The 16,474-nt window shown below is 43.8% G+C and overlaps 1 protein-coding gene across 3 annotated transcripts in view; it reads right to left on the bottom strand.

The window, feature by feature from the left end:
* Positions 1-857: 857 nt before the first annotated feature.
* The window catches only part of rasef (RAS and EF-hand domain containing), an 80,042-nt gene continuing 64,425 nt past the window's right edge, over positions 858-16,474 (bottom strand). The window contains exons 14-18 of one of the 3 annotated variants that reach the window (XR_005461597.1): positions 16,351-16,432; positions 13,756-13,870; positions 10,322-10,424; positions 8,905-8,981; positions 858-1,514 (exon numbers count right to left, since the gene is read on the bottom strand). Coding sequence is in view for 2 of the 3 variants with exons in the window: in XM_038804892.1 (XP_038660820.1) it covers positions 1,406-1,514; positions 8,905-8,981; positions 10,305-10,424; positions 13,756-13,870; positions 16,351-16,432 (503 nt within the window). In the remaining variant the exon portion in view is untranslated. Of the gene's footprint in view, positions 1,515-8,904; positions 8,982-10,304; positions 10,425-13,755; positions 13,871-16,350; positions 16,433-16,474 lie in introns of all 3 variants that reach the window. The other 2 variants (XM_038804892.1, XM_038804893.1) reach the window with 2 other exon arrangements.

Here is a 16,474-nt window from a genome sequence, read left to right as displayed (position 1 = left end):
TACTATTAGGGGCTGGTTTAGCTCACTCAGCTAAATCGCTGGCTTTTAATGCAGACCAAGCAGGCCAGCAGCACGGTTCGATTCCCGTACCAGCCTCCCCGGACAGGTGCCGGAATGTGGCAACTAGGGGCTTTTCACAGTAACTTAATTGAAGCCTACTCGTGACAATAAGCGATTTTCATTTCATTTTCATACCCAGGATAATTCTGTCGGGACCCAGATTTGAATCCTGCCAGGGCAAATGGTGAGCTTTGTACTCAATAAAAAATCTGGAATTAAAATTCTAATGATGACCATGAAATGATTGTCGTAAAAAACCTAACTGGGTTCGCTAATATCCTTTAGGGAGGAAATTAGCCACCCTTACTTGGCCTGGCCTACATGTGACTCCAGATCCACAGCAATGTGGTTGACTCATAAAATGTCACTCATTTTCGGGGACAATTAGGGACGGGAGGCAAATGCTGGCCTTGCCTGTGATGCCCATATTCCCATGAAATAAGGAAAAAAGCATTATTGCCACAGAACGGCAAGATGCCTGAAGTGTCATTGACTTTGGCTGGAATTCTCTGCCCATCCACGCCAGCCGGTTTCCCCAGTCCCGCTGCAGTGAATGGAGTTTTGGCTGAGTGCCACATTCTCCATTCTCACTGGCAACCGTGGTGGGGCGAACTCAGATGGGCGAATCCCTGCCTTTATCTCTGCATATCAACCCACTTTCGGGATATAAAACTTTGCATTCTGTCTAATTCACTCACCCCAAATGCAATGTTTTGTAGGCTCTATGCAATAACCACACACACCCCCACCCCAACAAGTGTTATTTTAAGAAAGAAAATCATTATGGATTCACAAAATCTAATTAAATGTAATGTATGATTTAATATACCTCACTAAAGTTACAGAACATTTTAATAACTTTCAGTCACAAAAATAATTTATTTACATTTCTAAAGGCTATGTTTACATTAATTTTGCTTTTTAAAAAATAAATACATTTATGGAGGTAACAGGAGACAAAATAATATCCAAAATACAATCTTAGGAAGCAGCATTATTTCTAGAAATGTCCCTTAAATTTGAAATGTAAATAAGACCACTTATATACAAATACAATTAAGGAGACCAATAAACTTTTTCTTCAAACAGCCATCTTGTTGGCTAATCCTTTCACATCATTGAGGCAGACTGATCTCATTGTTCATTGGAATAAATGAAGTATAAACATAGCTAACTGCATTTTATTTAAAATTCTAATTTCAAATGCTCTTCCACATCCTTTCATATGGTCGATCCTTCATATTTCAGCTTCTTCATCACTGTAACCTCCAGCATTCAATATTTTCTAAGGTGCTAAATAATGTATCTTGATCACAAAACATGTTCCATTATTGGTTCTTCACAGTTAAGTCGTGCAGCAGTTTTTCATGGGCATCTTCTTGTTCAAATGTGTGCTGGTCAAACTAGTTACAGAGTCCTCATCTGTGTCTTCACCTGCTCTTTTCCTCACTTCCCTGTGGAATGGAATAAACAGATAATGTGAACAAATGCCTAGGTTTATCAATACCGTTAAGTTATGTTGAACATTAATTTACAGGAATCCAGTTTGCATTTATTGTGTACCAAAAACCAGAAGGAAAATTTCACCATCGCAAAAGTCTGAATTTGAGACCGGGGCCCAATATTTCAACAAAATAATTTTATTTTGTATCCACTTATGTTACTCCTGCCTTGACAGTCCCTAATACTTACTCTGGGTACCTGCTTTGCAAGCTGCAACACTAATATTTCTTTCCTCGATAAGCACAAAAGAAAATCCCTCAGATAAAGACAACTAAATGACAAATGAATCTGCCATTGTTATTTAATTATTATTCAAAAATGTGGGGTGTTCAAAAATGCAGAAACTTTTAAATCATAATTTTTAAAAGAAATATCTTCACTCAATGGGCTGCTTGGTGACATTTAGATGAAGAACTTAAGATATAATATGGTAGGTGCTAAAAAACAAACATTCACAAAGTTCTTTCTTCTACGATCCTGTCAGTAATTCTTGGTGTAGTACTAAGCCCTGCACATGTCATAAGGTCTCATTTCAATCTTCAGTCTGTGCTAAGTTTTTTAAAAAAAAAAAATTTAGGGTACCCAATTCATTTTTTCCAATTAAGGGGCAATTTAGCGTGGCCAATCCACCTACCCTGCACATCTTTTGGGTTGTGGGGGCGAAACCCACGCAAACATGGGGAGAATGCGCAAACTCCACACGGACAGTGACCCAGAGCCGGGATCGAACCTGGGACCTCGGCGCCGTGAGGCGGCAGGGCTAACCCACTGCGCCACCGTGCTGCCCTTAGTCTGTGCTAAGTTAACTGATTCAAGCACTACAATTAAACTTGGCACTCCAGAATCACGGACAACGCATTCCTGCTATTGAATGCATTCCCAGCTGGAGAATCCATATTTGTCAATGTTGAGTGAAAACTTGAGCTTGACGGTGATGCTTTGATGGCTGGGGAACTTGTCAACGTTCTCTGGTTCATTCCCCAATGAAGAGTGACATAAAAACAGAAAATAATGGAAAACGCAGCAGGTAGTCTCCCTCAGTGTACCCTAACAGGCGCCAGAGTGCGACGACGAGGGGATTTTCACAATAACTTCATTGCAGTGTTAATATAAGCCTACTTGTGACACTAATAAAGATTATTTTTATCTGTGGGGAGAGTTAATGTATCAAGACTGTAAGACTCTTTAATGTTTGCTGTTTCTCTCTCCACAAATTCTGCCAAATCTACTGTGTTTTACCAGCATCTTCTGTTTTTATTTCAGATTTCAAGCATCTGGAATATTTTACTTTTATTATTGCAAAGAATGACACTTTGGGCAATGTATCACTAGACGACAGTGGCCATGGATCTATACACAGGCAAGTGTCCATTCCACACACTGGGAATGTTTTGAAAGACTAGTGGCAGGATTCTTCGTTTCCCAACGCCAATTTTGTTATCGGCAATCGGACGGAGAATCCCTTTTTACAATAGAATCGGGGGCGCCGCCTGTTTTCGGATGCCCCACCCCTCTCCAAAACGGCATCATCAAGGAGCGCGCCGCATGCTATTGGGATGGCCTCAGGACTTCATCTGAGATCTGCTCCATCCCCGATGCGCCGAGTTCCCGACTGCGCGGTTGACTCATCGTCTCAGCGGTCGCGAACACGGCGTGGCGGCTGCGGACTGTGTCCAACGCTGCCACAGTTGGGCGGGAGCCGTGCTGCTGGCCAGCGGGACTGGTGGGGATCTGCCGGGAGTGGCGAGGGGGTATCTAGGGTGGTACAATCTGGCAGGTCGGATTGCGCACATCCAGCACCATGTTGTACGGCGCAACCGCTGCAGGTTGACAGAGACCGGCGTTTTACGTGACACGGATGCTAGCCCCTCACTAGTCGGAGGATCGATGCTGGGACAGCGTCGATTTTTTTGACATAAAATGCCACGGATCCTCTGGATCCTTTTGGAAATCGGAGAATTCAGCCCTAGAATTTCTACAAATCAGAATTAAATGCATAAATGACTTCTGAAAGGCAGCAAGACCTATAGATTTGCCTTTGAATTACTTTATTTGGTAGCGTCAGGTAAAGAGGTTCTCCTGATGGAACAAAGAGGAATCAGGAAAGGGTCCCTGGAATTACGGACTCATTTTCCAATCTAGAAATGTAAAGTTAAATCTAGGGACTGTATTTGACAGCTCCACCCCAGTTTTAAGAGACCCAAGTGGGCAAGTCTGACTCTGGAGAAGCAGGTACAGATGCAGTCAGGCCCACTGGCCCCAGAAGTTGATCCTAGATGGCCACAGCGGCTGGCGACTGCTGAGACAGGTTGGTTAGAAGGCTCACTTCAATTTTTTGGGCACTTTGGCCCAGTTGTAATAAAAGCCTTTTGCCCCTCTAGACCTCACCTCGCACATCGCCAGCCACTCCCCATGGCCCATCAGACCTTCCATGCCAACTCATGTCCCTTCCATGCCCATTCACCCAGTCTGCACTATGTACATAACCAATGAGCCCTATAAACAGGATGGCAAGTGTGGAACTGAGGGAAAAAAACACATTTTTTCCACCTGTCCTTATTATGAAATTGATTTGGGCTGTGAGCTCAGATCAATAAAAAGCATTAGTTCAACATGGGGTTCTGTTTTGAAAACTTAAATGAATTGTGGACTTTGATTGATATTATTACCGGTTATAGTAAGTCGTTCTTTCTGTGATTATCTAAATAAATGTTGAGACATTGACACAAACAAGATTAAGAGGTGTGAAGTGTTTAAGCCGAGTCATTGATGTGGTCTGTCTGTTTGGCACTTCTGTGGGCTTGTAGGAAACAGCATTTTTTTTTTTACAAAGAACATTTCTGAACCGATGTTTCTTTTCTCAGCAGTTCCACACTTGCCATTGTGATTATATTGCTAATCAGGTATGTGCATACTGGGTGAATGGACATGAAAGGGACATGAGTTGACATTGAGCTGGCAAGGAGGTTATGAGGGGCTATGGAGAATGGCTGGGATGTATGGGTAAGAACTTTTGAAATTACCTTTCAAAGGGTTTCAAAATCCAGACTGTGGTTCACGACTCCTCTGAGAGGCTGTGAGGTCATAGAGGACCAGGACTGACTCCTTGAAAATTGCAGGGGCTGGGATAAGCCAATGGCGCAATGGAGCCGGTCAGATCAGCATGCGCGCTGGCGAAAATTGTTGTTGCTGAAAGGGGCGGTGGATTCTGGGATAGAAAAATTTCCATTTTTTGTCCAGTTAGCATTTGGAGTCTTTTCTCATTCCCGTACCCATTATGACCGAGGATACACATGAATTTGCAAACCTGCCCAGAGCTGAAAATGAACAACTAGAATAATAACAAAATAACAGGAAAATCTTTACATGCCCAATCATTCAAAAAAGGAAACCTATATTCAGGAAAAAAATAAGGCAGCATAGAGTCCTTCAAGAGAATATAACACTGGTCATGCATTCCTACTTGTCCTATATATACACAAAACTGACAAAAATTAGGTTGTGCTTTTCTAATCTCTTGTTCAAAACATTCAGCCTGAAAAATATAATTAATTTATCTATATAACAGAAGAGCTGACTCATTTGAAAACAGCAAAGAAAATCACGACTCAGAGTTGAACATAAAAGAGAGTTCCGGAGGCGACCATGGAGTGAGTGGTCGCCCATTTGGTGGCTCTGCTCCAAGCAGTTTGTTTTGCCCAAAGGGCAAAGTACTTGAGGGCAAAAGGTACAGGAGGTCTGTGGAAGGTAATACTCCTCTGGTGTGGCTGGTGAATGGATCAGCGGATGAGGAGCGCCACGAGAAAGAAAGTGCTGCTGGAGCAGGAGAGTTTTTGTGGTTTGTGACAGGGAAAGGTGGCAGAGGGCAAGTGGGGCGGTGCTACCGGCTCAGTGGTCAACGGAGCAGTTGGTGGAGTTCCTGAATATCACAATGATTAGGAAGTGGGCCATGAGAGAGGGGTTGGCATGGGGACAGATGGAGGCGGCATTGTGCATGTTTTGTTGTTGGCGCCTCTACCATTCTTGCCAACTAGGTACTCCGTGAGCCCAGTAGTGGTGTCGATCCTAAGGGTGTGGGGGCAGTGGAGGCAGCATTTGGGCTGGAGGGTGCCTCGGTATGTGCACCAATCTGCAACGGCGGGGCTGAACACAAGGTTTTGGAAGTGTCGGCAGGCAGGGATTGGGGGCTTTGACGATCTGTTTATAGGGGGCAAATTTGCAAAGTTGGAGGACCTGGAGGAAGAGTACAAGTTGCCCAGGGGGAATGGCTTTAGGCACCTGCAGGTTCAGGACTTTGTAAGGAGAGAGGTGTTGTCCTTTCCTGGCTGCCACCTCTGGGGTTGCAGGACAAGGTGCTGTCGAGGGGTGAAATAGGGAATGGTGTCAGATGTCTATGAGGAGTTGGGAGAATGGGAGGGAATCCTGATGGAGGACATTAAGCGCATGTGGGAGGAGGAGCTGGGAGGGGAGGTGGGGGCTGAGACGTGGGTAGAGGCCTTACAGAGAGTGAACGAGGCTAAGCTTCATTCAGTTCAAAGTGGTACATAGGGTGCATATGACGATAGCGTGGAGGAGTAGATTCTTTGAGGGAGAAAAGGACAGGTGGGGGCGGTGCACCGGGGGGAGGAGAGCCACGTTCACGTCCATATGTTCTGAGTCTGTTCAGGATTTAGGGGGTTCTGTCAGGGTTTCCCGGACGTGATGTCCGAGGTGCTGGGTTTGGAGGTGGTACAGAGTCCATAGGTGGCAATATTTGGGGTTTTGGAAGACCCGGGAGTCCAGGGGGTGAGAGAGGCTGATGTTTAGGTCTTTGCCTACCTGGTAGCCCAGAGACGTATTTTGCTTGGGTGGCGAGATTCAGAGCCGCCAAAAGTGGGGGTGGGAGTGTGGGTGCGCGACCTGGCGGAATTCCTGGGGTTGGAGAAGGTTAAGTTCAACTGGAGGGAGCCAGCGGGTGGTTTCACCCGAGGTAGAAACAGTTCATTGATTTCTTTAAGGAGGTTCGAGAGGTCAACAAGGGTGGGGCTGGGGTGAGGGGGTTTAAGGGGGTTAAAATGGGGATGGCGGAATGTGAGGAGGGGGTGGCATCAGGAGAGCTGGTTGGAGTGGGTGTTGGTTGTTTATTGAGTTGTTTGATTGTTCTTCTGATTCTGTTTGAATATTTGAAAATGCCTTGAATAAAAATATATATTTTTAAAATGTTAAACATAAAAAGTATCAGTTTGCACAGTGGAGCATTGTTTTATATTTGTTTTATATTTATGTTTCCGTCATGCAGGAGTTCCCAATCTCTGCCACGGCTGCACTGGTAGGTACTGAGTAGAATCCAAGCACTTCCCTAAAGAGCCTGAAGAAAAAAAACAGAGGAAGAATTGTTCCAGATCATCCTTCTGCACCTTCTACCATACACTTAGAGCAACGCTGGTGAAGGTCTGGGAGCTACTCATCGACCTAGCCTCTCTATCAGCATATTCAGCATAAAGAAGATGCCATAAATGGAAGAAGCAAAAGCATCTTAACATCAAAATAGAAGCCAGGATGTTGAAAAATGCGTAATGGAGATTGACTCCAAGGTATCCATCACTTGCACAACATCAAGCTGCCAGATGACAAGAATCCCAGTTAAATTATTTCCATCAATAAAATTATTTCATCATACCTTCGTATAGACGAGAATAGCTGTGGGCAGATGGTAAACGGCTGTTTTTTTAGATATTGGTATCTCACCCAATAGATAAGAGCTATAAAATGTTATAGCTGGATGGTATCTACCTGGATTATGTCACTGTTCTATGTGACTTAAGTTTAAAATGCAAGAAATTAGTTCAATACACAAGAGTAATTCTCTGATTTTATGCTCCTGGTAGGAGTCTCATCCACTCTGAGAACATATTAGAAATTCAGGTGTTCACAACATGTGATTTTTAAACCATTTTTAAATTAATTACTTTAAATTAATAGCTGGAAAATCACTGTGATTTGTCTACTTATCTATTGTGCTCTCCAGGTAAGGAGGGAGCATCAAGGGATCCCCAATGGGACTGTAATAGTGCAGTATTATAAAACCCAGGTATTTTCGGTAATAGGAACATTTACATATTACTATTACTTTGGAATCCCTGAATAACTGTTCATCATATATGGTGACGGGGCAGCACGGTAGCATTGTGGATAGCACAAATGCTTCACAGCTCCAGGGTCCCAGGTTCGATTCCGGCTTGGGTCACTGTCTGTGCGGAGTCTGCACATCCTCCCCGTGTATGCGTGGGTTTCCTCCGGGTGCTCCGGTTTCCTCCCACAGTCCAAAGATGTGCAGGTTAGGTGGATTGGCCATGATAAATTGCCCTTAGTGTCCAAAATTGCTGTCAGTGTTGGGTGGGGTTACTGGGTTATGGGGCTAGGGTGGAGGTATTGACCTTGGGTAGGGTGCTCTTTCCAAGAGCCGGTGCAGACTCGATGGGCCGAATGGCCTCCTTCTGCACTGTAAATTGTGTGTGTGTGTGTGTGAAAGGTGAATTACCATAGCTTCATCTCAGTCTCTGACCTGAAAAATTAACTTTTGTTTTTTTCAGTTCAGCCATCCATCTATTTGTTGACTTGTAACTTTAGTCCTTTAAGTACTAATGTAAGTAAGGTCTGGCCTAAACATTAGTTAAGGTCTGTACCTCACATTAATTAAGAACAAAAAAAAAAATCCACAGTGGGCAATTTACACTTGACCAATGAAAATTCATTTCTGTAATTCACTATTGGGTGGCAAGGTGGCACAGTGGTTAGCATTGCTGCCTCACAGCACCAGGGAGCCCGGTTCAATTCCAGCCTTGGGTCACTGTCTGTATGGAGTTTGTATGTTCTCTCTGTTTCTGCGTGGGTTTGCTCCTGGTGCTCTGGTTTCCTCCCACAGTCCATGGATTACAGGATAAGTTGATTGGCCATGATATATTGCCCCTTAGTGTCTAGGGATGTGTGGGTTAGATTATAGGGCTAGGGCGGAGTGGACATAGGTAGAGTGCTTATTCAAATCGTCAGTGCAGACTCAATAGGCTGAATGGCCTCCTTCTGCACTGCAGGAATTTTATGATTCTATCTATTATTTTTCTCCCTCAAGTCTATCCAGACTAATGGTTTGTACATGTTTTTACCCCAGTATCAAAATAAATCGAATGTAAATGTTTTTCTTTGCTTATTTAGTTGAGAACAAACAGGTGGCTAGCCAAGAGAGTTATTCAGGGTTTTTTAGCGGTTACATTTAACATTCTATCAAATTGTCTTTCTCCGTTTACTCCATCTCATGCATGTTTCCATGGATCTACTGATCTAATTACTAAAATCAATGATTACCGAGCGAGATGAAGCACTGCTTCTATAATGTTTGAACCATCCTTTGCGCTTGTTTCACAGAACAGAACGTTGTATGTCTGCCAAGAAAACAAAAAAACAAATAAGACTCAATCCTATAAGTTGGCATCCTTAAAACCCCACCCACGACAGCATTTTAAACTGATGGTCACTGATCATTAGCAATTGGTGGAACCCACTGGGATCTTTCTAACTGAACGATGATATTAGCATTCAGCTTTTGGGTACCTTGACCAATCAGTGAGGGAAGGTAGGATGATATTCTGGGTCTGTCAAAGGATGGTTTTGAAGAGTCCCTCGCAAGGGTTACAATGGGTCACCTGCACATAAGAGTTTTGAGTCTGCAGTAACCAGAGGAATAGAGAGGAGAGCTGGGAAGGCGGTTTCCTGGGTCTCTTACTCATACATGCAAGTCTTGCTGCAGGATATGAGGAGCTGTAGTGAGGTGGCCATTCAATAATAGGAGAAAGAGGAAGCTGCACCAACCAAGCACCTGGGGATGCCATTGCTCGAATAAGCCAACAGAAGTGTGCCCACCCATACCCCCAACCTGCAGACAATGTACCAAGAGGATCCAGGACCTCAGGAAGGCGCAAACGGTGAGTGGTAAAATACTTCCAGATACCCAAACTCCACACACTGTCTTTCCCAGATTCTCTGCACATCACTCCTCAGAGCCAACAGCCCCATTCATTTATTTTTCAGTTACATCAGATTCCCATGTGAACAGCAAATATACACCTCATCCTAGATAAAAGCAAATTACTGCGGGTGCTGGAATCTGAAACAAAACAGAAAATGCTGGACAATCTCAGCAGGTCTGACAGCACCTGTGGAGAAAGAAGGGAGCTAATGTTCCAAGTCGTGATTACTTTTGTCAAAGCCCTCATCCTATTGCCTTCCTGCACTTGTTTCTCCCAGTCATCCTCCAGGAATGTTGTCCTTCCCTGGTATCGACATAATACATTATTAATGCTCATAATATTCTGCCTACCTCTCCTTGCATAAGGGAGCCACAATCTTGGGGAAAGCCAGAGTCCTGGTTTTGTGGGGGGAGGGGGTTGGGGGGGGGGGGGGGGGGTGACATCTGGATCCTGACCAGACATCATTTTTAGGGGATTTAACTCCCTGTTGTATTCAAACTCAGTTCCCCTCATCGGTAAAGATTCAATTCCCCTCATCAGTAAAGATTTGCCCCATAATGGTTGGAGAATTGGCCAAATCAGGACTTTTCTCAGCTTGTGTGTGATTTGGTTGAGTTGAAGTGGGTGCCTATACATTAAGTATAATGACATCCTGAAAGATTCTTAACATTTTACTTTATATCCCACTTCTCCAGACTTAAATCAATATTTTTAGTGACTCGGTTCTTTGATTCTCACCATGGCCAGCTTCTCACCATAGCTGACAGGGACAGACTTTTGTCCTTCCTGTATCGCTCTCTCTCTTAGGTCCGCCTTGTTCCCCACCAACATAATTGGAATATTTTCATTGGTCGAATCCTTTGAATTAAACAAAAAACGTTTTAATAAGGACACGGGGAGTCCACACTGAGTAAGAATAAAGAACTTTAGCTTATTTACGGTTACGTTATATACAACTCCCCGTAGATCCCTACCAGATAACTCCACGGTCGGTGCCTTACTGGCCGACCCTTTATACATAGCTGAATGGAGTCCCCCATCCCTCATCGGGGGAGCTACTAATCTGCGAGAACCACAGGGAAGATAATCACTTCCACTCTAAATCCCATGCGGGATATGACAAATATTACCATGATATTTTCTTAGGTAAGTCATTACTATACATGTTTTCCTAGAGTTTCTTCATTTAAAGGGGTGTTATCTTTTTTGAAGTACTGCTTGGCAATTTTGTTTTACATCTTGGGATTGAATGGAACTGGAAAACCAAGCAGCGTTTTCATTTTGCCAATATTACATGCAACCAATGTAATGGTGTGACTAACATAATTATCATTCATGCCATTTCACAGCATTATAAAATCAAACAGAAAATGTTGAAAATGACAAGCAGCCTGCTTTCTTCATTTCCGTCTAGTATTTATTTGGCTTCCACTTCCAGCCAAACTCCACACGGACAGTGACTCGAGGCCAGGATTGAACCCGGGTCCTCAGCGCTGTGGGGCAGCAGTGCTAACCACTTTTAGCTCCTTTTCAAGCCCTATTCTCCAAACTCTACTCTTTCCACCTAACTCAGTCCCTATGGGGGGAATGTTCACATGTAAAGAAGCCAACGTGATCCCACTCACTTATGCATTTATTCGGTGCCGGGGAAACACCCATAAGATTTGGCAGGTCTTAGAATTAAGTATGAAAAAAGATAACCAATAATAGATTTTTCTCAGGATTCCGGCTTTCACTGTCAGCACAGGGGTTTCTTGAGTTGTCTGAAACTCATCAAGATCAACAAGGCAAGCTCACAGCAAGGACTACGTGGAGTTTGCATGTTCTCTCCGTGTCTGTGTGGGTTTCCTCTTGGTGCTCCAATTTTCTCCCACAGTACAAAAATATGCAGATTAGGGGGATTAGCAATACCAAATAGCCCCTTAGTGTCATGATCAATGCACAGGGTTACGGGAATGGGGGTGGGGGTGGGGGGGGGGGGGGTGATCCTCAATAGTTTGCTCTTTCAGAATGTCAGTGCAGACTCGATGGGCAGAATGGCCTCATTCTGCACTGTAGGAATTCTATGGACTGACCAGGCTGTAAAGCATTTAAATATTGAACAAGGATGGCTGCTTCCTTGTCATAATGGAAGGCTTCTGTTTACAGGACTCATTCTGAGACTGCCCTTTCAAGGTGACTTCCAAAGTTTTGGAGGCCATTTCTACAACCTTGGACTTCTCAGACTGTTGTTAGTCTTTCACTGCAGCATTGGGAGCAGCTTACGTAGTTCAATGTTGGATTTCTGAGCAAAGCCCAGTTGTTTTAGAAGCTGCTGGGACGTATAGCCCTTAGCCCTCACAAACACTCACCCCCTCATCCACACTAAAATCCCCTCCATGCCAGTCTCTCCACCCTCCATGCCCTTGCATCTCCCCATGCCCCTTCATGCAGCCCCACCCTCACCTCCCATAGCCACTCACTCAGTATTCACTATGGGGAGACTTCAGAAGCCATGAGATTTAAAAAAACACTTCTAACAATCTAAAATATTATAAAATTGCTATAAAAACAAACATCTACTCAGTAACTATTTCAAAGACAGTTAATCCTTGAATAGTCTCTTTGAAATGTCAATCAAAATGTGAACTGAGCCCCCTTGCTGAGATAAATGCCTTTGTAGCATTTGAAATTCAGCTAGGCATTCATAATCACCTAGCTACAATAAGGCCCTTGGGAAATATCAACAGCAAATCTCTTCCATCTGTTCCTACAGTTTCAATAATGTTCTTTTTCACCGACACAAGAAGGCCTGTTCATCAAAACAATTCAGTAAAGAGTGATTTGTTTGAACTCTAACACCATTTTTATGTTTAAAGGGCTGGGAATTTAGAAACTTCAGGTCATGACATGTAAACAGGTGTCATCTGCCTTAAGCATGTTTATATCTATCCCAAAAATTCATGACTCCAGCATTGTGGGCTAAGGCCGTTGGAACAGCACAAATGGGATCTTTTTGAACTAAGCACAAATTTAAAATGGTCCTGCTGAGTTTGGGTTTCTCGGCTGTGTGATTCATGCCCCATCCCTGGCTAGCATAAGCGGAATGTCAGAAATGGGGGTGGAACTTCCCCATCCAAGTCCCACTTAAAGGTCTACACAGTTTGCCCAACTCCCCAAAGATCTAGTCCTGCAGCTCTGTCATTATGCTTTCCCCCTCACTCCTCATGGTTCTGTAATGGAGCCTTTCTAACCTCGGCTGGGATTCCTTCAAATCGAAAGTCTTCGTCTGTCAGATGTGGATTATCATCAGGCCTACCTGCTCTGATTGGCTGGAAAACCAGGAAGCAGGATGGTACTACCATGACTGAGCTATAAAGTCATGGCAGAGTCTCCTCCACAAGCCTTCGGGTTCCTGACTGACTGTTGGCCAACCCGCAGGTCAAAAAGTAAAAATTCTGTCCAATGACTCTCGTGGCCAGTCTCCTGACTCTTCTTTGAACCACTGAACTGATTCATTATTGAGCATAAACAAGTGGACTACAACAGTATGCTGGGCTCCAATATGTTCTGTCACACCATATGATTTCCCACATAAGGAGTTCCCAATCTAACCTTCATCTTTAGGTGAGGTCACATTGGAATGACAAATTCTTGAGAATCAGGTCATTTTAAATAGCTCCCATGCAGGTGCTACTCATATTAATGTAGAGGTGTGACAGTACCCTTACTGTTTACCTTCCAAGCTAAAAAGAGTAACTCTTTGGGAATCCACTTTACATTTGGTAGGAGAGTCACGGAAACCCCAAAACAAAGGCAGGAGAAATCCTTCTAAAATTCACCTAGAGGTCATGATATATAGTCAAGGAAATTGGAGGGTGAGAGAAAAATAAGGGGGAGTTTTAACAGAATAGTGGTGTAACATTAATAAAAATAAGGATATGGCATATGAAATAGAGACGTTTGCACTGGACCTTATAATATCAAAGTAACGTTCTTAAATGATGCTCCAAGTATAAATTTAATGGATTAAAAACTGTGGGAACTGTGCCACCAGTTTCATGATAAATACGCAGAAAGACAAGGTTCAATACTGGCAGCACAATTTGTCCAAATAGATTATCTTTCCCCTGGCCAGTTTACACTAATCATGTTGTGTACTGCCTAATATACCTGAAAATATATTTAATATGAAAACAGGCTCTTTCACCTCAATCGTGTCAACCCACTCTCGTACATTGAGGAAGCTTTTTTCACATGTGACATCATATAGCAATAAAACGCCATCCGCACGCCTAAAATACGATTTGGCAATACTCCGAAATCTGAAACATAAACAATAAGATCTTGGTGCCCATTTCTCAGTTACTAATATCATTTCTCTGGGAAAAAAAATAACACTATTGGATTAATACATTGTTGGAGATGTTAACAGATTATAGGGAGGGGTGGGGTGAGATAGAGGAACAACAAAGGGAAGGTTTGTGATAGGCTATCAGGCAGGAAAACATAATGACAAAATGTTTCAAAATACAAACGGCCAAAGGAGTGGTGATGGGACAGGTAAAGAAACAAAAGATGTGTCCCGATGAGGTGGAACAGCAGTCCAGAAGCAAAGTAAAGGAACAATGAAAAAAATTAGGAAAAACTGAAGAAGCAGTCAAAAACAAAATGAACATGAAGCAAAATGGAGGCAGAGATTGCGATCTAAAATTGTTGATCTCAATGTTAAGCCCAAAAGGCTATGGAGCCTTCCAACGTTGAAAGATGAGGCGCTGTTCTTGAGCTTGTATTGAGCCACATTGAAACACTATTGGAGGGCAAGGACAGAAAGGTCTGAATGGGAGTAAGATAGAGAATTGAAGTGGGTTGTCTGGCTTGCAAAAAGAAATGGAGGACTCAACATCGAGTCCAGTAATTTTGGATCATGACCTCTGCCTTAATTTTGTTCAGTTTTTTTCTTCTTTCATTATTCCTTCACTTTGCATCTGAATGGCACCTATCCAGCCATTTAAACCCCGTCTGGACATATCTTTTGTTTCTTCGCCTGACTCATTTGGTTTTTGCACCATGAAATCTTTTCTCATTCAGTCTTTTCTGTCTTCCATCCATTTACAGACCTTCCCTTTTTGTTCTTCCCACTTTCACTTGCTCAAAACCTACTACATTTTTTTCTTCTCTCTGTTCTGATCAAAGATGATGGAATGGAAAAGTTAACTTTATCTCACTCCACAGATGCTGTTGGAGTATTTTAGAATTTTCTGTTTTTATCTCTAATATCACAGAGTTTGGCAACCACTAATGTGTAAAGGAAGAATACCAACTCTCCTTATGCTAGGAGAGAGATTACATTGTGTTCTCTCTGCCCAGAGAGTAGAAGGGAGAGTGTGCACATAACTTTACCAGGACAGTAGGCTTCCCCTTAATATAAGCTGCCTTAAACTGCACAATGTGGTTTTGCGGGTGCCACAACTGAAAGAGAGAAATACCACAAACGCATTGGAAACCATGAAGTGTTTTCATGCATTTTAAACTCAGGAGCACTGGACTAGTGTTACTTCCAGCTGAGATTCAGTAAATAGGTTGGAAGATATTTTTATGATCACGGACGCGATTCAGCGGACAAAAGTTAAAGACCGCTTTTTGGTGCGGTGGCGGGGTGTTTGTCAGCGACTGCAGTGCGAAGATTTACCCTGTTATTCACCGACATTTTAACGGTTTTTTGGGCCTCAGAGTTTCCCCCCACTGAGGCCACACTCAAGAGAGATTTCCTGCTGGTGAGCTGATTTTGCTAGCAGGAACAGCTCCTCGCAGATCAGGGCACCATTTTGAACTTCAGCCCGATGTCTACATGCCGTCTCGTGCTTTTTGTACCCCACCCCATGCCCCCAACCTTGCCAAAGCCCCCGAATCCCCCCCCCCCCCCCCCATGGGCAAGGCTCCCCCCCGTGAGCCCAACCCCTGGCAGTGCCAATCTGACACCCATGCACCTGTTGGCCTGGCAGCACCTCGACATCTGGCAGTGCCAGAGTGACACTGCTCAGGTGGCACTGTCAAAGTATCTGGGTGACACTGCCAGGGTGCCAGGCTGGCAGTGACAAGGTGTCCAGATGCCAAGGAACCACCCTGTCCTGTTTTCAACCACCCGGAGATCTCTAATAGCCAGCGAGACCCCCTGAGGTGCCGTTATGCCTGGTCCACATTTGTGCTAAACGGCATTCTAGCGGTCTCAGAGGCATGGTCATTGACGCCTGGGCGCCAGGTGAATCTGGCGTCCGGGATTCGGCTCATTTAAATGTGCTGATCTGGATAATAATAATCGCTTATTGTCACAAGTAGGCTTCAATGAAGTTACTGTGAAAAACCCCTTGTCGCCACATTCCGGCGCCTGTTCGGGGAGGCCGGTACGGGAATTGAACCCGCGCTGCTGGCATTGTTCTGCATTACAAGCCAGCTGTTTATCCTCTGCGCTAAACAAGCCCCTTCATGCTCACCGAGGGCAAGAGTGGAGACAGATTTGGGACTCTTGCACAATTCACCCATTGAGCCCGGGTCCTTGCTGGGCGTAACACGGTCGCTGAATCATGCTCCACATCACAGATCGCATCATCACATTCTTCTAGTTACTTACAAAGCATGAGAATGTGCACCAGAAGGCAATGACCCTTTATTCTTTTTCTGTATCTTTCCAAGAGTCTACTCAAAAGCTAACAAAGGGAAAAACAAAATGTGCATCTTGCATGCATACTTGGCTTTAACATATATGTAGTTTAATTAATTTCAAACTTGCTCATTTCTAATCTACCTTTCTTGGCCTGCAGTGTCCCATAGCTGCAACACCGTTTGCTCTCCATCAACAATCAAAGTTTTCATCTGAAAATCGACTCCTGCATGAAAAATAAGACAAGAACATGGAGAATAAGAGCGTG

This window comes from Scyliorhinus canicula, chromosome 8, assembly GCF_902713615.1.
Source record: "Scyliorhinus canicula chromosome 8, sScyCan1.1, whole genome shotgun sequence".
Classification (NCBI taxonomy): Eukaryota; Metazoa; Chordata; class Chondrichthyes; order Carcharhiniformes; family Scyliorhinidae; genus Scyliorhinus; species Scyliorhinus canicula.
The sequence above is the reverse complement of the archived record's forward strand: the minus strand, read 5'-3'. Positions and strand labels throughout refer to the sequence as shown.